The sequence below is a fragment of the Dunckerocampus dactyliophorus genome, chromosome 18 (genome assembly GCF_027744805.1).
Source record: "Dunckerocampus dactyliophorus isolate RoL2022-P2 chromosome 18, RoL_Ddac_1.1, whole genome shotgun sequence".
Classification (NCBI taxonomy): Eukaryota; Metazoa; Chordata; class Actinopteri; order Syngnathiformes; family Syngnathidae; genus Dunckerocampus; species Dunckerocampus dactyliophorus.
Genome location: NC_072836.1, coordinates 8,916,903 through 8,939,882, shown reverse-complemented (window position 1 = coordinate 8,939,882; position 22,980 = coordinate 8,916,903). Strand labels below are relative to the sequence as shown.

Genomic DNA, 22,980 nt, shown 5'->3' with positions numbered 1-22,980 from the left:
ATGTGCCACGGATATTAAAAAGCAGAAGACATGTGGAGCATATGCAGCACTGCTCAAAGTGCCTCTAATTAACTAAAGCCTCTTCCAACTCCCATCATTTCTGCATGCAATTAAAAGGAGCTTATTCAACAGGCCCACTAATGAACACCAGATTATTGGTGCACAGCTCAAAGAAGAAGTGCCCCTCCTGACTGGAGGATTACAAAGGGAAAAAACACAAAACCACACTATGGAGGGGCGAGCCTTTAAAGCGCAAGACATTTCAGCAGATGTTTGATGAGGCGGTGCAATGATCCGCATGGCCTAAGCTTTCATCACAGAGACATGAGGCTGCTTTGATAGAACTTATGATTACAGACATTTACTTTCACTTTATGCTGATTTTTTTTTCTAACGTACCATCTGCATTCTCATCACTAGCATGCATCGCACTGGTGGACAAAAGCAACCCCTTCACACTTCTTAACCAAACCATTTTCCATTAATCACTATAATTTGCTTCATTTGCAGAAAAATATTCAAATGCAAATAAAACTCAAGCCTTCACACTCACTCTGTGACAATCACTATAGAGTTTTAATATAGCATACTACTTGCGTCAAAGTAATAAACTGTTATAAATATTGAACTTTAAGAAGTTTAAAAAGGTGAGCAATCAAGCACTACAGTGGTTCCCAAACTGTTTTTTTTGTCCGTGTACTACCAGTGGCACTTATACCACAGTTTGTGTTTTCATTCACGTCTCATCAGATTGACAAGCTGTCGTCCTCTATGTTGCCCAATGCCACTAGGGGGCACATTTTCACATTATATGGGGGACTGCTATGATATGCTGTGATAGTGCTCAGTTAAATTAATCTTGCATTTAGAAAAGGTGCTGTCAAAAAAATACAAGTGGTAAAAAAAAGGTAAAAGGTTAGGTAGATGGCAAAGCAGTATTGTGTTAGTATAGTTTACGACTTCATAAGACTGCAACTAAGCTGCTTATAATAATAGGCAACAATTCACGTTTGTCAACTTAACAGTACATTGAATACGGAACACTTTCTTATCGTTGGCCTACTGACAAAATAGCCACTTAACAGTCAATGTATGGACTGAAAAAAAGTTATTGCTCTCCCGGTGACAAAATGTATGAGTGGTGTATTTTTCGACTTTAAACAGAAAGTAATCAAAGTTCAGCCAAACTCAAGTTATTTTCAGGTCACAAAAAAGGCAACTAGATTAGAAGTGTTTGCTTTTGCTTACCTGCCCTTCCAGCTGCACTGGTCGCTGGAGTACTGGCAGAGAGAAGTCCGACATAGGAGTAGAAGCAGGAGGAGAGGTAGCAAGGAGGCTAGCATGTTTGTCTCCTCTTCTCGCCTCAAAGTGGCTTTAAAGTCCGCCGCCGTCGACACATTTCTTTCCCCACAGAGTCCGTCGTTGTTCACACTGCTTCTTTTCTCCCGCTTCTCTCTTTTCCCCCGAGGTACGGTTGCATAAAATATTGAACTTTCTCCGTCGACTCGCTCACTGTATTGACAGCCCTCCGTGAAATGAGCTCAGAGTTTCGACTGCGTCCACTAGTCCGTAAACGTCACGCCCCGTCCACCTCTGTTTGTCACGTACGACGCATTCACGTGACCACGCCTCGGCTCGGATATTTGAGCTCCCTTCAGCGGACTGCCTTTATCTTTCTAGGAAAGGCTGTACGTCTCACAACGTGTAATACATGTTTAATGATAGTATTTAAACGATGCTATCTTTAATGTCACATAAACAAATGGAAAAATTCCAAAGTGAGCAGCTTTTCTAGAAAGAGTGAAAAATACATATTTTTGCTAGATAGGATAAAGCTCAGTTTTGAATGTTACTTTCTGTATAAAGTTACTGGGAATAAAGTCATTAGAATCAATGTGATGCCCATTATGACTTTTGTATGTGGTAGATCGGGGAAAACATGCAGCAATGCCCAAACAGTCCAAACACACACAAATGATCCAAAACCAAAAAACACACAAATTCTGCAAATTCCAAATTGAGCACTTAAAAATGCTGTAAAAAAAAGGTAATGCCAAACACACACAAACCCCAAAAACAACTGCATGAGAGAATTGCTGCAAGTTCACGGAAATTCGGCAGGCTATCAGGAGCGCCTGCAAACCTAAGCAATGTTCTTCTTTTAAGAAGACATGAGTGGGAGGCACAGAAGAAAGTTGTCTGACTTTTGAAGAGGCAGAATGACAATAAGTATTCATGTCGTTGTTCAACACTTGGCCGTGAAATTTTACTATATTACAGAGCAATGTATTACAGTATGTAGCTAATGTCGGTTTGACCCACCTGGTAGCCTGGCAAACGTCCGTTTTGTTTTGTGAACTTGCAGCATTTCTCTCATGTAGATGATTTGTTACTGTGTTGTTATTTGTTACAAGGTTACAGTGAAGATACAGTACTTCAGACAATAAATAGCATTAAACGGGAGGTCCTTATATTTCAACAAAAACAAAAAAATGTCAGCTTCCCAAAAAAATACTTAAAAAATATATGTTCATGGTTCATACTTTTAAACTCCTTTGTATAATTTTAACATCCAAGCTAAAGTGAGAAAAACATTTTGTGGTAAATATTGCTTTGGATGGGGAAAAAGTACTAACAAATATACAAACTAAAAACTCAAAAGGCAGTAGTCTAAACTGAAATATTAACTCATGATTGCATTTACTTAAGTTAAATGGGGTCAAAGTAGTGGTTTTCCATGGGACATTTTTTGTCACGGCAACAAATGTTAGTTATTCTAGCAGTGCCTTTTTAAGCAAATTTAAGAAACAGATGACAATTCTAAAAAAGTGTTTTAAAAATGAATAACTTTTACCTCGGGCTCAAAATATCCCCAGGGTCTCTTAAGGGTTAAGTTTTGTTGTTTTGATCAATTTATGTTGGTAGTCTGACGGACTGGTGAGCACATCAGTAGCTCCAAAGTCATTAATATCGGTCAAGTCACCACAAAGCCACATTGCTTGGGATTCTATGCCTCTAATTGTGAGCACCCAGTCACTCCTTTCACAGGAAATGTAGGAGGATAAAAAAGCTTGTTGAAAGCTTTTGTTGAATATGACCGAGACACACATCCTCGCCTTTAGTCACCTCACAGTTTATTTAGCTTTTTTCCCCCTGTGGGAATAAGCAGAGCTGCATGGACTTGTCCAACAGTTACAACTGGCTTCATCTATAAACATCACTCCCGTAACAAATCTCAGGTAGCATCAGGTTCTTGTGAAACACTAAATGTTTGGAGTTATGGGAAACAAAACCTGTCCGACCAGGAGAACCGTTTGTAGCCCTGTGTCTCGGGATTTGGGAATGACTTGTCACTGGATGATGACTGATGTGTCGGGATTACAGAGTACAAGTTCTGGCTTGGAGAGTTATCTCTCTCTTCCCCCCCCCCTCCACCCCCACCCCAACTGACAAATATTGGGAGACACTCATTAATTGACTGCGTGTGTTTTGTCGGTAGCATCGCCAAGTGACTCCTGATGAGGTAACAGAATAAGGCGTGCTGCGACATGATGCCTGTCACACTTTGCTCTGATTTATTACTCTAGAAAAAATTTTTTGGGCTGGGGGGGTTGCAGCAAAGTACTGGCTTTTGGACTTTGGTTGTAGTTTAGCAGTTAATTGACGTGTTTTTATATGAGCAAGTGTACAAACAGTACAGTATGTGCTCTGCCAGTGCAATCTCTAAGGGCAAGTTTTGCGAGATCCTGCAAAAGTTTTGCGAGAGTGTTTACATTGAGAGCAGTGTACTTCCGCGTTCAGAGTGGATGTTTGCGATGAAACTTCAAACTAAGAGCAGCACATTCGTCGAGTTTCTGATATAAATGTTTACTTATAGGGCAAGCATCCCCCCCCAGTGAAAGAATCCGACTAATCAATGTATTTCCTTTCGAGTACCATTACTCAAAGAGATGTGCTTCCAGCAACACTAGCTCGGACCAGATGTTAGCCTTTTATTTTCAAAAGACGACCTGAATACCCATCACGGAATTGAAAACTTGTTTCTATAGTTACAGTAGCACTTTATACCTCTACCTTTGTGCAGTAAGGGAGGCGCAAATGCTGAAGACGGAAATTAAATGATGCATTTCCACCCGATTTTCGCTATGTGGAGGCAAGCTGTCCTGTCGCTTCACATAGTTTGGAAAAATTTGTCTTGTTTTGTTTTTTTACACCCATCAAGTTTTTTTCCTCCATGTCCCGTAGATGAGAAAGTGTGTGAAAGGCTCTTTTTTCCCCTATTATTCCAGTTGCTTGATGACATGTTCCCTCTCCCTTGGTTGCCGCGTTAAGGAAACAGGTTTAACTCTCACCCTCCACCTGTCAGTTTCACTGGCGGGATGAGAGGCGGGAATAATAAATCGTTGACAGATAGCAGGAGACTGTTACTCATCTTTCGATATTGCCCCTGTTTTGAAAAGTTGTAATATGTAATAGGAACATTAGAAGAGTTGGTCAATATGTGTAGTTTGTTATGGAGCCTGGCACATCGAGGGGAGACCTCCTGTGGAGTTTAGGGTGACAGGGAGGGCTTAGCTGTTGGGGGAAGGGAAAGATTGTTGTTTTTAACTCTTGCTGACTCACTTTCATGGCCAGAAGTCGTCTCCAGGTGAAAAAGCAACCATAAAATAGATGACCCCGCTGACAGGATGTGATTGGTTTGCCCCCTTACATCTTCAACGCTTTGAATTTTCTTCTGTTCTAGAAATATTTTCAATTGATTCTTGTTTAACATTAAAATATGAAACCGTTTTTGATTTGGAGCAATTTTAACATTAAATAAGGCCAACGTGGGTAGTAAACTGCACACATGACAGACACAAAAGGTGTCATAGACTCGCAGTCTACAGCTACAGATGTGTTAACGACACTGTAAGGTTCCACATCCTGTCCGAAATGAGCCTCGCCCAACATTTATTGCCAATTACAGTTGTTGCACTGATGCAAGAGCATGAGACATAAGTCTAACTGGGTTTGACTAAACATGTTATTTCCTTAAAACACAGGTAGCAGAAGTATAAATATGCACCACCACCTTAGCCTCACACTGGCTCTTCACGCTATTGATGCATTGCCATTAGTGTGTTAATCAATTAATGAATGACCGTCATGATAAATGAGATTGGGTCTACGAGAAGGAGACGAGATTAACATTGCTTTTAAGAAAAGCACAGTAACAAAAACATGACCATATATTGTGATCGACTCATTTAATTTCTACTACATTACCTTGCATTGCTCCTCACAAGGATACACTCTCCTGCACTCTGTGTGTGTAAGCTGCCAGCCCCGCCTTCCACCCACCGAGACAAAGAGACTGTAGGACTGACCTAAAAGGGCTCACTTTGTTCACTTTGTTTTATGGAACTATTTTTTGTACTGAAAAAATATCGAACCGTAACACAAACGTATCGAACTTAACTGAACCGTGAATTTTGTGCGGCGTTGCAACCCTAAAATACGGTTAACATTATTAGAGCCCTTTAGATATGAAATAACACCCCTATAAATCACTATTACACAATATAATAGACATAGGAGTAAATAAGCCATTTAAGACATAAATAAGTCTCGTGCTGTAAAAGTCTTCTGGTGGAGGACTGACAGAAAGTGACGTTGGGGGTTCACAGTTGAGTTTCAGCTTGGCCTGGGTTATGGCAGCAAAAGTGTTTTTATTAGGGATGATTGTGGAGGTTTGCAATTGCAAACCTGCAATAAAAGCCTGTTGTTCCAGTGTCGAAGTCTGGTGCTGGTGTCTAACTGAACATTACCGTAACATTACTCACGCCTCGTGAGCAGTGTACTTGTAGAATATAACACATCACATGTTTGAATGCGCCATCTGAATGTCTTATACTTGTATTTTAGTTCATTTTTATGGTTGAAAATGCTTAATTTGGAAAAAAAAATACGTACAATTTGCTTTAATGTACATAGTTTTTGATGAACAATAGAGCGTAGTCAACCACAAAAAAGCAATGATTTATGAATGTATTTTGAAAAACCATGATAGCGTGAAGCCGGGATTTCATGCCAGGGATTACTTTCAAGAGGAAAACCGGCAATAGATACTCTTGTATGTTGCCCCCTGTTGCTCTGGAATGTGACGTCAAAATCAGGTATGGGTAGACATATTAGGATGACCACACAGTATTTCCTAGTAGGTTCATCGCCTCTGTATTGTAACATTTTAGGATACAGGGCAGAAAATGACCATATGATACCAAATCCACTTTGATGCAGTGGTCTGTGTTGCTGACCTCAGTCTCCTCTTGAATACAATTTGCCTCCTTAAAAACACATTTTTACCAACTTATTTGTTCAGTTTAGCTTGGTTTGTGCAGTTTTTAAGTGGAAAAACAACTGGCCAAACCTGTGCTGTCCAGTATATAACAGGGCTCGGGAACATTTTTGGCTAAGAGAGCCATGAAAGACACATTTTAAAAGATAAATTTCTATAATATTTTTAAACACTGAATACAATTAAATGTGCATTTTTAAGAAAGACTCACAAGAACATAATAAGTCTTTGAAATTATTTTTTAATAACGTTAGACTGAAGCTAACCAATAAATAAATAACTTCTTGCCATTAATGGGACTTCTGGTGCTGCATGGCTTTGCCTCATCTTTCTTTTTGCCATCTTTGTCAAAAGGGTCTGTTCTGCAGAGTTAGCTATTTGATTAAAGAAGAGAAGTTTACTTTTGACGTCTCAATGTCCCGGGGTAAACTACCGCATTATCCAATAATAATCAGGGTTTGGTGTCTGACTTGAGGGGGAAAAAAAAAAACAGGACAGCTGGCATTGGCTCTGGCCACCCGCACTGCGGTAGAAAATGGATGTTAACACTGAATTCTACAATGTTTAATTTTTAATTGCCAGCGGAAAAAAATAAAATAAATCCATTTTATCATGTTAAGAAATGTCAGAGCCAGATGCAGCCATCAAAACAGCCACATCTGGCTCACGAGCCAAAGGTTCCCTACCCCCGCCATATAAGGATACTGTTACTATGCTGCCCCCTGTTGATTTGCAGTGTGACGTCAGCAGTTTGACTACACTACACATAACGCCTCTGGCAAACAAGTACGTTCATTAGCTTTTAGTCTCCCAACTTCCTGTTTTGTCCCCTAAACTGACTCCTCCTCCGCCTATTTTGTACACACGCACGTCAGCCACACGAGTGGGTTCGATATTTTGTGGTATGTTTACGACGCTTTGATAGCATCTCGCTGCCGTCTGCCTGTCATCATCCCTCCCTGGCTCGCTTTCAAAGTGTCAGAAATGTGACTGAGCTCTAACCTGCAGCAGCATTCCTCTTGAACAAACAGGAACGCTGTCATTTGGACGAGGCAGGCATGTCTGAGGAAGTGCGTGGTCTTTGTATCTCTTCACACCTTTGTGCGACCCCGTCACAGTCTTGCTTAAACAAGATGCCCCCAGAAAGCATCACGACACATTCGCAGCATAGTGGGCCTCAGATCTCGAGCTGTGGTCAGGACCTCTGCTGGTGTCGTCGTCGATATGTGGAGAGGAAAGTGACATATTTGAAGTATGCAGCATCTGGCACAGCTCACTCCAAAATTCCATGAAGGCTTGGCAAGCCAGAGAAGACAAAAGGCTGCCTCTTGTTTAGATTACGTGCAGAAGGAGCATTTCAAAATACAAAGACAAACAAGAGCGACTAATGTGGAGAAAACATTATGGTTTGTGTAGTGTCTATTACAAGGACATGGGAGGGGGTTGCGAGTGGAGATGGTACCGCATGAGCCCCTTGATGCCTTCAAGCTGCGCTAGGCTATCAGATCCCTCTCCCTCTCAGCAACACCAGCAAAACCGAGCTCTGACGGCTCACATGTAGAATTTGGGTCAGAGAGTAGTGATGAAAGCAGCACAGTCTTTTTCAGTGATCAGATGTGGATTAGGACTGTGGATTTCCACTGGTTTTGAGGTCAAATCTTGGCATTCGTTGTACAATTTTGACTGCGCGTCGTTAATGCAATGCAGAGGGCGCCGTGGCACTTAGCCCTTGCAGGAGGCGGTAATGCACATTTCAAACTGTAGTCAAGTGTCAAAACAAATCAATCAGCTGTCTTTGCACGCAGAAGGCCGATAATAAAAACAATGCCAACAAAACAAGGTGCCTTGTTGTGTGTCTTGTGATAAAAACTCAAAGCAAGGAATGCTATTTCGCTATTCAGAAGCCTGAAAATAATTGTAATTATAATTGCCTTGGTTGCAATTGTGACGCCTGCAATATTTAGAGAGATAAATATCTATTTACATTACAGCACTTCAACAATGACATTTTTGTGGGTGCGGAAAAAAGAGGCTTCGCTACACACCTTAAAGTATGGAGATCTGCCAACTATTCATCAGTCAGGTACAGAGGTGGGAGCTGTATGATCATTTTGTTTTTCTTCTGTGAATAGGCTAACTTAGCATAGTTTTACTGTTCAAATCTGACTATTGTTAGCACTGTAGCTCACATACTGTAGCTATGCTAATGTTTGTAACGCATGTGTAACGCGCGTTGTATGTGATATATGGTATTTATTATGTTGGACGAGGGCAGAGTTACAGTGGACGTAAAAAAGTGGATAGTAGGCACACCAGAGACACACACACTGTCAGAGACACATGGACAAACAGCTCATTAGCATAGCCATAGACACAAAACGGTGTGTTCCCAGTAGGGCTTACTAAAAGCACTTTTAAACTGTCTAAATTCCATCATCTACGCCAGATTTTAGCCAATAAGCTTCCAATGCACTATTGTGGGGCCTCAAACAGATTTAAAATTGTTAGAACATACTAATTGGGGACCTTTAAAACTATTGTCATAAAAGAAAAGAAACAAAACTACATTTTCATGTAAAACATGCGCATAGAAAGTGTCAACCTTGGCTGGAGTTTCCAAAAAGTTTCGTTTTCAGCACTCAGAAGGCAGTCAGAAGGTCAAAATGTGTGGGAAAATGCATATAAAATAATAATAATAATAATAATAATAATCATCCAGAAACCAAATCAATAATTAAGACTGCCTCAAAATGAGCTAGAAATGGGCTTTATTCACACACAGGAAGGTAATGTGAAGTTGTAGGAAGACGGGGACCAACGGGGCTCACAGGAGGAAGCACTTGTGCCCTATTACAAGACTCCCCCCTGCATGGCAGGCAGGACGACTTCCACTCCTCCAGATTAGCCTCAGTGGTCTCATTCTCATGCTTTCCTGTGGAGAAAGTGCCGTGGATCCTCTCGCTCCCCTGCCATCATTGTTGCCTGCCAGTTTCCTCAACGAGAGGCCTCATTTTTTATCAGCGCAGGATGCTGTGCACAAAACGCATCAGGCATTAGGATGGCTAATACTGGACGACAGCCATGATGGACCGTGGAGGTGGGAGGAGCTTTTTTGTTCATTCCCAAGACGGTTTGTACAGGGAGATTAGTCCAACATCATTCCTGTACAATACTTCATTCCAGCACCAACTTTCCTCACTTTTCTCCATATTATGTAGAGCACAAGTCAAATGAGATGACCCTTATTGAGTTTAAATTATGCTGCGGCTATGCTGAATGAGCATAACCACAGACTGGGAGGTTATTTTTAAGTTCCAAACAGGTGCAGAGAGAAGCTTATAATGTGAAAGAACCTGGATGAAGTTGAAAGCGGCCGATTTGCTGACCAAACGGAACACGTGAGGCCGCCAATCAGCAGCAGGATCAGCTGAGGGATCACAGTAGCTGAGCACAGATACGCCGCGCTCTGTGATCTTATTGTTGTGTTAGTTGGCGGCTCCTTGGATAGCTTAAGCAGCACGGCGCCCAACGCACACATCCTGCGCACCTTTTTAAGGTTCTGGACAGACAAATCAGCAGCTTGTCTGCTTTGGGGTTTTGCGTGTCTGATGTACGCGCACACACACACCTAGCAAGGTCATGTGGTTCACGTGTGAAATCCAACACAACTACGAACTAACAACACAAGACTGCGCCCATTCAAAAAAGGATGCTTAAGTAACAGTCTAGCTATTTTAAAGACTGTGCAACCCACATGTAAGCACAGTACCAGACACCTGTTGAAAACACAAGTCATGACCAGACATGCTTGTGTGCAGGTGAATCTCAAGCAACAGAACAAAATCCATGACGACATCTACACACTTTGCAGCGTTAAAAGGATCTTCCAAGCCCACTATTATGCAAAATGTACTTCTTAAATTCTGTTTTAACATCTAACAATGCGTATGAGCTGCAAACGTGAAAAAAAAAATCTCACTTGTCTGCTCCACTTGAAGAAACGGTCGCTTTTGAAGCCATAAAAATAAAAAACCTCCTTCTTCATAGACCCGATATCGCCTATGACCCGCCTGTAGCGAGATGAGCCTGACCCATCTCTTCATGTAGGAGAGCTTTGCAACAAAAAGGGCTTCGCTACACATATTTAAAATAAAACGCCAACTATCAGCCAGTGAGCTACAGATGTGGGAGCTGTAAGTTAAATCATCTTCAGGAAATAGGCTAACCTAGCCTATTGATAAAGTGGGATGTAATGTTAGCAATAAGCTGTGTTAGCTGCAGTGTCCTCCTGTCCCGTTCCTTAATGCTACGTTGTTGCATGTGACATGTGGCATCTATTACACTGGACAAGTGCAGAGTTGGTGTAAAAAGTGGATAAAGTAAAATACACGAGCATTTCTTACATAGATTTACTACAATTATAAAATTCAGCACTTTAAGAACTCTTCCCGGAGCCATGGTAGACTTTTAAGAAGAAATCTACCAGAAAAACACCAGCGCTGCATAAGGACGATTAAACGTGCAGAGCTGCTTTGAGCCCCCGACTATTGCACGTGTGTGATCAAAAATCCCAGAAAAATGTCGCCAAACAAAGCCAACAATTTAGCGGCGGTCTCTCTCTGCACCTCAACACTGTCCCACTCGCTTCCTGGCAAAGCCTCAGATCCAGCAGAAGCTGCCCGAGGAACTCAACATCACACAATGGGTCCATTATACACACACAGAGGTAGCACCAGAATTGCTACACATGGGAAAAAAAAAAACACCCACTTTTGACTACCGGTGACATGTTTTGAGGTTGGTAGTGAGCTCTGAGGTCTCCTGCACCTGATGTGGTTGAAATGTGTGTGACGGCTTAAATAATATCTTTTCCACGTGAGGGATCAGTCATCGGCCAACTGGAGCAGTTTAATTTGCCACTTTTAATCCGAAAGCTGAAAAATAGATTGTTCCACTGGGGGTGATGTAGCCTGATAAGAGACATAAATGTGTTTGTTTTTCTCCTCCCCGTCTTATCACAGGGCTCTGGATGTAATGATAGGGATGTCAGTCCCCCCCATCCTCCCCACGTGCCTCACACACATCCTGGGGAGATAAATCGCGACTAAAAAGGCCTGTGCCTGGTTCCTCTCCATGCAGGAAACATCACGGAGGTCTTGCTACATCCAGCTGGTCTGCATCCAACTCTTAGTTCAGTCTATTTGGACTCTGTGAGCAGCTTCCCTGCCTTTCATCAGTTTAGGAAACATCTGGAATAATGCACTGCTTGAATGAAACTGTGTGTGTGTGTGTGTATGTGCGGCTTCTAAGAATGTTATTGTGCGACGATGAACCTTGCTGTCCAAACAATAAATGACAGAAGCTTGGTGGTGTGTCACCAAAAGATGTTTAGACTTTGACATCACCTCCACTGAGCACATTCCTGCTAAATGTCAGCACATAGTTTACCTCAGGCTTCACTTCGTTACCCACGAACAGGAAGTGTCACGTTTACTGGACTTCCATTCAGTTCTAGAGACAACAATATGTTTTTTTAACAAACAATATGTTTGTTATTGAGATTGGAGTTTATCAGTTGAAAACTCTACAGCGCAAAAAACTAGCCAAAGATCTTCTATATAATACGACGCAGTATTAGGGCCACATTGGGGAAAAACAAATCTGAGATTGAGAATAAAGTCTTAAAGTTACGAGAATAAAGTCGTAAATTTACGAGAAAAAAAAGTCGCAATATTACGAGTATAAAGTCAGAATATTACGTGTCATCGGGTCATATAGCGGAAATGGAGCGTAGCTCTTCAGGAAGGAAGGAAACTTCCCTTTTGCTTCAGGCAAGCTTTTATTTATAACATGGCAGCAAAACAGAGCAGTTGAGCACAAACAGATTAGCATGTCTAGGCCCCCTCCACATGCCAAAGGTCACATAAGCCCCCCATTTTCATAGACATCTCAGGCACTGCCTATAACAAAGTTATGAGTTTTTTCTCGTAAATTTATAACTTTATTCTCAAACTCTAATTTTAATACTCCGCCATAACAGGCATTGCCTGAGACAACTATGAAAAGGAGGGACTTACGTGGTTTATGTAATATTACAACTTTATTCTTGTAATTTTGTTTCCTTCTGAGTGAAAAAAGACGTCATAACCATATTCAATCCCACAAATTCATGCCTGTAACAAAAGCTTATTATTATTAAAAAACAAAACAAAAACGATCGGTACCGGATCGGATCGGCAAGACTATAAAAATAAATCGTATCGGAAGCCAAAAAATGTGGATTGGGTCATCCCCACTAAATAGTCCCTGGTAGTACATACTTTTTTCACTTTAATGACAGAAATGATTGAAAATTGAAAAATGCCCCACAACAAACACACAAAAAAAAAAAAGATTTCCGAATCTGTGGCTGTATACAGATATGCACTAAAATCTTCCTTGGCCCATGTCCCATTCCCTCAGATTTCGAAAACAGTTTTTTGGCAATGTCATAACCTGGTTCACTTCAAAATGTGATGACACAGGCAATGTAATCCAAATAAAAAGCAATCTTGCATTGTTATACTGTGCTCACTGTATTATTGATATTCTCCAGTATTGTGAAAAGACCATTTTGAAGCATGCACTGTTGGATGCTGTTACTGTGGACGCAGGTGAGCACACAAAAGGCGATGTCAGCGGCGGCAACGTGTCCCTCCATGCCCGGGAAGACGCATCCTGTCAGGATGTGTTGACAGACACACAGATGCATGCAGACGCCAGTCACACCTGTCGGCGAGACGAGCTGGTTTGTCTGCGCATGAGTTCCTTGCCACCAACTTGCCACCTCAAACCACTGTAGGCCCCAATGTGAATGTATGCTCACATTTAACCACTTTACACCAAAGTGCATTGGAGGCAAGTGGGGCAGTGTCCTACCATACCCAGCAGATGGCACTATGGCAAAAAATAACCCTTACTTTTATTTCTAGTACCTAGTTTGCATTTAGTACAGTAGGAATTTACTTCCAAAATAATGTGCACATATAAAGATGTCACAATCTTTATAGTGCTGGTTGTGTAACTTTCTTAGTGTTACAACTCCTGCCAGATCTCCTTGTCCTTGTTGTGCAACAAAACTCTCTGCCACAGGTTGTAAAAAAATTGGGGGTTTTTGTGTGCTACCAATGCTGCCTAGCAACAACCGGCACGCAACAAGTGATATAAAATAAAGAACAAAATTTAGCAGCTTACCATATTGGTAAAATGTAATAAACACACACACACACACACACACACACACACACACACACACACACACACACACGCCATCAAGCTAAAACGCAATGAAAATATTAAATGACATTTTTAGGTAGACAGTAAAATGATTGTAATATGTTGAATATTGTGTATGTATGTGTACACTACACTAGAAATGCTGCTGAGTAAAACAGCTAACAGTTCTCACTCGTTTTTTTTTCCTGATAAATCACAGGTGTGAAGTTTAGAACATTGCCAATATTAGCCAATTTTTAAAAATAAAAAAGCAGCACATTAAAGAAAAAAAAAAAAACACTGTCTTATGTGGTGTAGTGCATTCAATATAAATACAACGTAGATTAAAAATGCAATTTCCCGTTTTAGATAATCTGTGTAGTACAAAAATAACAAAATCATGGCAAAAAACCAAAACAAAACATGCCATGGACTGATAAAAAGGTGTACAAAATATCACACAATGATATGTATGTACAGACACTGCTTTCAAACATCAAGTCAAAAGTGGCCTAGCTGCGACAACATCAAGGGATGTGGTTTTTGGGAGCGTCAGGGAGGATGTTTTTGCCTCCTGTGCGGTGACTTCTGACCCCCGCCATCCTACCCTCCCTCAACCTGACTCATCCCAACGTCCCCGCCCTTGCTCACCCCTACCAACCAGTGGGACGTTGTACAGACAGGTCCACAGGAGATGATAATAAGAATTATATAAACCGAAGACTTTTATATTTGCCCCATTTTCCCTGAACTACAATTGCAATAATAGGTCATGTAGATGGACAATTTTACCAAAAAGTGGAGCGCTAACCCTATAAGACATTTTCAATGGTTTACTTCAAATTGTGGAATAACAGAGCTAAAAGTATTGCATGTACAATTAGTGTAAATGGGAGCTTAACAGCATGGCTTCCATGTGGTACAGGGGAGGTTGGTCTCAATTTAAGTTTAGTTAACTTCATTAAAATGCACAAAAGACAGCAAGAGTTTGTCAGGCTGATTTATGGTAGTTTTAACGGTATGTAGTCTACCTAAGTGTTTGGTGCCCCCACCGACCGCCCCTCGCCCCGGGCCCCAAGCACCAACCCCCAGTTTCCCCCCCCCCATATAAAAACACCATTGGCCCCATCCATCTTGTTTCTCCTCACCTGTCGCTCATGTCCCGTGGAGCTTTGTCGACTCCCCCTGCTGCATGACTGCCTCGCCTGCTAAGACAACAGGGTGTCGTCCTGAGGGTCCACTGTGGGCCCCGCTGATCACACACACCACTGATCCACCTCAGTTAGCACTCGTAGCGGACGCTAACGCGCACTGACGTGGGCCTTTGAAGTGGCCAGGAGCGGCGAGGACCTGGGCCCGGCCCAACAAAAGCAATCTGATCCTCCACTGATGTGTCAAAGCATGCCTCGCACCCCCCAACTGACAATGGTCTAGGACAGCAGGGGCCCCCATTGCAACTTTTTTGTGTACTTTAGAAGGCAACCTGCACGTTTTTCATGCGAAAGATGTGTTGAGGGAAGATGGGAAATGACAGCGCTCAGCAAGGCGTTTCAGGAAAACACGGGCTCTAGTATGCTAAATAGTAGCTTGATACATTCAACAGAGCGCACTAGGAAAGGGGGGGGGACAGGGTTCAAACAACGGGCTTTGCTGGCAGAGCAGCACCACATTAGCAGTGGAATGAGACATTTGCAAACTAAATTTAGTAGTTTCATCCTTGGCTTTTGCCCCATTCGTCATGTAGCCTCTACGTAATCTTGCTACCAAGCAAACAAACGCATTTACCGGAGTGCAGACCTCTGCCAAAGCACGACAATGCTTGGCCGTCTGACTGAAAAATCGTGACTCTCCAGTCCCGTGGTGGCAGTAATGAGCATCAAAATGTGTTTTTGGTTTTTATTTTAACCGCAACTCCATCTGCCGGATGTGGTTGGCCACTGCCCCCTCACTTGGCCCTAATGCAAGTTGACTATAACAGCCAAAAGTGAAAATATTGGTTCCGTTTGTTCATATTCTCACCAAAAACATAATGAAATCGGTTAAATAGTTTGCGTAATCCTGCCGACAAACTAGCAATCAATAGAAGTAAGGGCTTTCTTTGTAAACATACAATACAATAAATGAACTACCAGTTATCTAGATTTTACATAATGCACTCTAAATTAAAAATTGTACAGTTTTGTTCCATGCCAATGATTTGGTATTTGGAGTGTTAGCTAAACACAAAAAAGGAGTTTAAAATTAAGCCAGCAGGACTGTCAAGGTTACATTTTTTTCCTCAGAAGATAACATTTCCTTCCACCTTTCAATGTCCCATGTTTGGTGCTCTCATGCAAATTCCAAACAGTGCAAATGTCAATTCTTGAAATTTTTAAACTGGTCTTAAAATTTTGATCAGGGGTCTTTATTCCTACATTCATTTTTGTCTTGTGTGTGTGTGTGTGTGTGTGTGTGTGTGTGAGAGAGAGATCCTGTAAGGCAGGGGTGCTGATTGTTTATGGCATTAATAAAAGACAGCCCATAATCCATCCTCACTATGTTTGTCATTTGATTGACATACAGGGAAGCCAGTCTGACATCCATCTGTCAGACACGTACACCTGTAAAAATAATGAATACCGAGTTTACGGCAAAGCTATCTTTGTTTACACAACATTGTGCGACACTTATGCACAGGCTACAGCATCTCTGCAGGGACGGGAGAGACGGCCGCCGCTTTAAGCATAGCGTAGCAAACTACCGAGCTAACGAGTTAGCCTCCAATTGACTTTTTGGGGTTTAAAACTGAGTGGGTAAGGAGGACAAAGTGAGAAGCCAAAAACCTACCACTTCCATATGGAATGGGAGGAGTACTATTTTTTTTTTCCCCCTCTCCACAATGTCATGTCTTTGACTGACAATCATTTGGAAGTGCGCTTGAGGCTGGCTGTCAGCAGCTTCTGTCCGGACTAGGCGTACATGGCTGACTCCATGCAGTGCAAGTCGTCAGAGTAATGTAATGACAAAAAATGTCAGGAGTTGTATTGTGGAATATGGGTTCCTGCAGTACTGCAATATAAATCTAAAATGTACATGAATACTCATTCATATATCAATACGCTTTCTATGTTTATAGTAGGAGGTAGCTCTTTGGGACTTGGTCATATTAAAACTACCTGTAGCTGAAAAAGTGTGGGCACTGTATAATTAGTCAGTGTGCATGTTTAAAGCTCAAGCTTAGCCGTAGCTCGCTGCGTAAGGTGAGTGGAGCCTCTATAGAGCACAAAATATGCAAAGTGGGACCTGCTGCTTCTCTGGTATGCATGTACTGTACAGTACATGTGCATGTTCTTCTTTCAACCGTCACTCCCTTACAATCACCCCATAAGGAGCAACAACATCCTCCACACCTGCAGCCACTGCTTCCTGGTTTTCTGACTCCACTGAGAGCTTGCTGGTGATCCGGTAGTCCAAGAATGAGGTCAGCATCAAGCTACGCTGCGTCCAAACGCCCGCTACACGTCCCCCGAGCTACATCTGGTTCACTTTAGCTTCAGCATCAACAAGTGCCTCTACCACCTCCATACTGCTGCTGCAGATCCTGACCCCCCCCCCGTGCTTATGAATCACGGATACAACCACTAAGCTTTGAAAGCGGCCCTGCATGTATTTTTCAGGAATAATTAGACACAGGAGTTATTCATGCAGCTCCACTCTGCTGCTGTGCTTGGATGGTGAACAGTAAGTATTTGCATACCTCAGAGTACACACAAAGCCCACTAGAGGCCTTTGTTCACCAGAGGGGGGCCATTCATAATTGTATAATGTGATTTACTGTGAAATATGCACCCACAAAAGAGGGGAAGATGGTGCAATATATGCTAGATAGCGATCTTTTAACGTTAAAACAGTCTGCAGTTCATGATGACATTATATAAACCTGTTTCCACTATGGCCCACATGTCTCCAACAACGCTCCCTTTGTTCCGCGTCTCCTGTTAGCGGAAAATGAAAGCGAGCCGCCGTCCGGTGCCCGTAAATCTCTTCCAGGAGTCAAGATGACAGATTTTTCAAGAAGTTTTACAACCGTGTGCAATTTCTCAGCAGGGAATGGACACCACAGCTCCAGCAATGTGGCAAAAGGTCATCTTTTCCCTCCATGTACAATAGTTCCTGATGGACAAATTGAGCACAAATTATTCTGTCACATCTGATGCATTCCACTGGATGATGACAAACTGGGCTCAGGGCAGAATTTTAGGAATGTGTACACTAAAACACTAAAATCAGTGTTGCCTTCTTATTAACATGTTAAAGGCATTGTGACAGACAGACAATATTAACAAGGTTTTAACCAATATTGACATTGTTTGAGACCATTTTGTCATTAATTATATGGCATAATGAGAGTACATCGCATCAAAAGCAATCAACTTTAATTTCTGAAGAGTATTTAACATCGGAATTGGAATGTCAAGGACAAAAAAAATGAAAATAAAATGGACTGTTAAGAAAAAAAAAAAACACCAATAAAAACACACACACACACGCAGTTATGTAGTGTATTGTTAAACTAATGTAAGGGTCATGGGGGCGCTATAGAAATCTTAATTTAGGATTTCTTACTTGCTGCATGGACAGATCAAATATATAACAAAAATAAATGAAGTGTAGTACAGCAATGACAAGGAAACATAAGATGTATGTTTTAACCCTTGACCTCAGCCAGCTTGTGAGTGGTTAAAAATTGGCAAGCGGAACATCTCAAAAGAAAGTGTAGTTAGTTAACCTTTGACCTCAGCTACCTTGGGGCACATTACTGACAGACGTTTTGTTTCTGTGACTTTACAGGAACTAACAAATCATCCATAATTACTTAAAGGAAAACTGCACTTTTTGGAAATTTGCCCATCATCCTCAATCCTAACGTGAGACACGAACACACCTCTCTCTCTTTTCTGTGTGTTCTAAAAAGACATAAAAACAGATAAAAAGAGACAGCTCATTACCGTGCGTAATGGGATACACTTATGTCGCCTACAAAGACCGCTATTAAAACACCTTAAAAACCTCCAACATGGGATATACATGCTGTAACAGGTCCAATCATGATAACAGGTATTAATTAGAAGTATTTTGCCATATTTTGGTCCTTTTAAGCATGACCAGAAAAATAAAAACATTCAAAACAAAAACACAGCAGAAGTAGCAGCGTTGCCAATATGTAGCATTACCTTTTTGGTAGTGGCCTGAGGCATTGTGAGCGGGTGTGTGGTGAAGCTAGTCGCTAGCAAGCTGTGCCGAAGTGTCTGAGCCAGTAACATAGTTTGATCAGCATAATAATAATAATAATAATAATAATAATAATAATAATAATGTCGCTGTAGCTTGGTTAATATGCACGTCACATATGTAATTGGAGCAGCGTTGGTGCTTTTTGGAGTCATTTTCAGAAGGCTTTATAGGCGGAATACGTGTAGTAATGAGCTGTCGCTGTTTATATCTTTAGAACGCACATAAAAGAGAAAGACGTGTTCATGTCTCACGTAAGGATGGTGGATGATGGGCAAAATTGCAAAAAAAAAAAAGAAAAAAAAAGTGCCATTTCCCTTTAAGTGTTTTTTAAACAATAATATTATGGTCGCCACAACCAATCAAAAGAGGTATCATACTATAAAGGTGGGTGCCAAAAATTATTTTGGTACCTCTAATAAGAAAAGGGTACAAAAGCAGTAAATTTGGGACGACGAGTGATGCTTATAATAAAGTATTTTCATACTGCAACAGAATGTTATTGCAGCTTAAAAGGGAGTGGACTGTATCACATTTCTGTCGATTCGAATCCAACTTGATCATTTTTCAAGCCGAGCGGTTTGGATGACGTGATGACCCGTCCCCCACCCCCATCCTTCTCCACGGCAACCCTCCTGGTGCGCAGTGGTCCGTCTGTGGGCTTTGGAAGGGCTCAACTTCAGAAAATGTCATGGCAGAGAAGACAGGGGCTAAAAAGGAAGGAGGGGAGTGATGAAGTGTGTGGAGTTTTGGATGAGCGAGATGGTGTGTGTGTGTGTGTGCGTGTTGGAGGGGGTGGGGGGGGGGCATTCCTGGGCCAGCTGTGGGTTGGAGGGGGAATTCTCCTGCCATGTCTGACAAATAAAAACGACACACGTGCAATTTCAGTGCTCCGGGCTAAAAAAAAAAAAAAAAAAAAAATCCAACTGGCACACTGCGACCAAATGAGGAGTAAATTGGGCGGGGAGATTTGTTTCTGGAAGGCTAACTAATGACAGAACCAGCTGGCTTGGACGGTCCAGTGGTCTAGCTAGCACATTCCTTACACACACACGCACACAGGTGGTGTAGCGGCTGTTTCATAAGTACAGTTGACGAAAAGAGGGAGGAGGTGTTGTGGGAGGCCACTGTAAGGTCGAGGCAGACTGTAAACAGCAGGGTCGCGCAGACGTAATCAAGCTACCGCTCTTCAGGGAGGATGTTGTGCTCATAACTCCCGCTTAATGGCTCACCCATTGTGCTGGAAGCATGCCCAGTGTCCAAAGACTGCAGGCCCTGATTGAACAAGTGTGTGTGTGTGTGTGTGTGTGTGTGTGTGTGTGTGTGTGTGTAATACACTCCTACTATTCCCCATGCTAGATGCTCCTTTGTGGAACTATTTTTACAGTAATATAAATATGTACACAAATAAAATAGACTACTAAGAAATATTTTTAAAATAATTTGCAATAAATTCATGTATTTTAATTGTAATTTTATTATGCAAAAGAATTACTGCAATATTTATACTGAAATGGAAATATTTTTCTTGGTTCAAAAATTAGTTCAAAATATTTGTAAATAAGTTTCTCTTTTTTTAATATGAAAGTTTTTATTTTAATCATATTATTAATATTGATGTAAAACTAACAAATATTAAAAAAACCAAATATGGCTGCATTTCTACTCCCACTAAATGCTAGTCATTGTTTGTAGCGACAGTTACATCTCATCCTTGTCGCTTCTGGGTGCGGGGAATTCAGGTAATAACGCGCTCCAATAATGCAATGTCCAGACGGATGCTTACGTTAGAATTAATATTGCGTTTATTGTATAAAAAGAATAAAACGATGAATTACACGTCCAAGATGCTAAATGTTTTGGCTCGTTGAATGTATGGAGGGTGTAAAAGTGGTGCAATGATGTTCGTGTGAGCGGTAAAAACCGTGTGACCTCCCGCCACCCTAATTTCGTGCACTATCATGTCCGCACCTATATATGCAACACCTCCATACCGCCACCAGTGGTCAACCAATTACAACACTCCACAATCACCCCAACACAAACCAGGTGAACCAAACCCAAAAGCAACATAAATGGCTCCTACATTGTTCAAACACATCTGACCCAAACAGATCTTAATCTCTTCATCCACTTATTTTAGGACTAAAAAAAAAAAAAAAGAGCACACACAAACACATGACAAGCTATGTTGATGTTTGTCTGTATCATAGAATCATCATGACCCACAAACAACCATGCACACAGGATGCCTCCACTACACAACAATAAACTGTGTGGGTGTGCGCGCGCGTGTGTGTGTGTGTGTGTGTGTGTGTGTGTGTGTGTCAAAAGGTCAGTGCTCACTTGCATGTTTCAACCAACCAATAACCTCAAAAATGGAAATAATCCATTCCACGGTCAAATTCTCGCCATTGAACCGCCTCTGCAGTTATTTAAGTAACATATTTGCGCTTCTAACTATGATAAGTGTAAAAAGAAGTTCGGCAATGTAATATTCAAATGCTGAAACAATAAAACACACCAATTTATACTCCACTACAAATGAGTAGTGTCGGGGTGTCACAAGATGTCAACATTAAAACGTGAGAACATTTTCTCATTCAGAAAAAAAAATCTCTTGTGGGCACTAGGCCTGGGACAATAATTAATCACACAATAAATGAAAATGAACTTGATCATTTCAACATACTGTACTGCCATGGTCATGCGTGTCTGTTGTCCTCGTCTCCCGCCTCCAAACAGGAAGAGGAGTTCACTCTGTGCATTGGTTTCAGCACCTTGGCGCGTTTGTTCCATGTAACAACGGCATGAACGGAGTAAGCCCTTTTTGTCAGTCATACAGTCTTTGTCTCAGTGGGTGGAGGCGGGTCCAGTAGCATACACACAGAGGGCTGAAGAGTGTCACATAGTAGAAAATTAGTAGCAATATAGTCATGTTTTTAAAAATATTTTTCATTGTACTTTTGACAGTAATGTTGAAATATTGCCTTATCTCATTGTCGCAGGCACAATCTCACGTATCATCGCGTGAATTGAGTATCTTGTGACACCCCTAGTGTTTTCTCCCCATGGTAACTGCTAGCTAGCAAAACAGCTAGCTAGCTAAAACAGTTGTCTACACAGCTTACACTGTTGAGGCAATATTTTAATTGCATCTTAAATTCTCAACTGCCATAAAAGTTTAAAAAGAAATGAACCACTAAAGTATTAAGACATTCAACACACCGAATTCCAAATTTCACATCCTCCACTGGAGCTCATCCTGTCGCCTGCCTTTGTCTTCCCAATAAAGCAAAATAGCGCTCACACGTTCCCTCGAGTTGAAATAACTAGGCGTTTACACGCCGCGATGCGGTTCGAGGCACACGCTTCCGCAGCAGCGTGAGCCCACGTGTCAAACCACTTCCTGGAGTGGAGCCACTCACTGACGATGCATGTATCTATTTTCCTAATCCCCGCCCGCTCTCTTGTGTTTTCCTGCACTCTAGCACCACTCCACGTGTTTTAGTTAGCTTTCCTCCAAGTGGAGCCATCACTGATGGAAATGATTAAGAATATTGCAGTGTAATTCTAGACCCCCAACCCTTGGGTTTACTCCTAAAAATAGAGGCGGATGTATGAGATCCAATAAGTAGAACACAGCAGTAACTTCTCATTATGTTGATGAGGGACATTATATGTGGTGCCAGCTTGCGGTTTTCACTGGTTTACTCATTTTAGAGACATCCTGTTTCTGCATAAACGCATCCATACGCTACATTTGGACCTCTATTTAAACACCCTCATTAATACAAAGCAGTTTATAATGACATTTGACATTTATTTATCATGGGGGAAAAAATGACGCGTGCCAGTTACTGACACATTGTTGTTTTAATGAGGAATACCATAATCCGTATATATGCATAATAAATACATTCGGAAACCACTACGTAACTTTGTGACCCAACAAGCCAGCTTCACAAACTCTACCTGTATTGAAAGCTAAAAAACTACAGATGTCATCGGCATGCCCCTTGAGTTTCTAACGAAACACCAAACAATCAGTCAGATAAAAACATCAAAGCCACAGCAGACACTTAATACCTGCTCATCTTACCTTTGACGTCGTC

The 22,980-nt window shown here is 41.5% G+C and overlaps 1 protein-coding gene across 2 annotated transcripts in view; it reads right to left on the bottom strand.

Annotated features, from left to right (window-relative positions):
• metrnla (meteorin like, glial cell differentiation regulator a) overlaps window positions 1–21,706 on the bottom strand; it is a 28,075-nt gene extending 6,369 nt beyond the window's left edge. The window contains exon 1 of one of the 2 annotated variants that reach the window (XM_054760188.1): window positions 21,558–21,706. In XM_054760188.1, coding sequence (XP_054616163.1) covers window positions 21,558–21,706 — 149 coding nt within the window. Of the gene's footprint in view, window positions 1–1,248; window positions 1,581–21,557 lie in introns of those variants that run through there. The other variant, XM_054760189.1, reaches the window with a different exon arrangement.
• Between the last annotated feature and the right edge of the window lie 1,274 nt (window positions 21,707–22,980).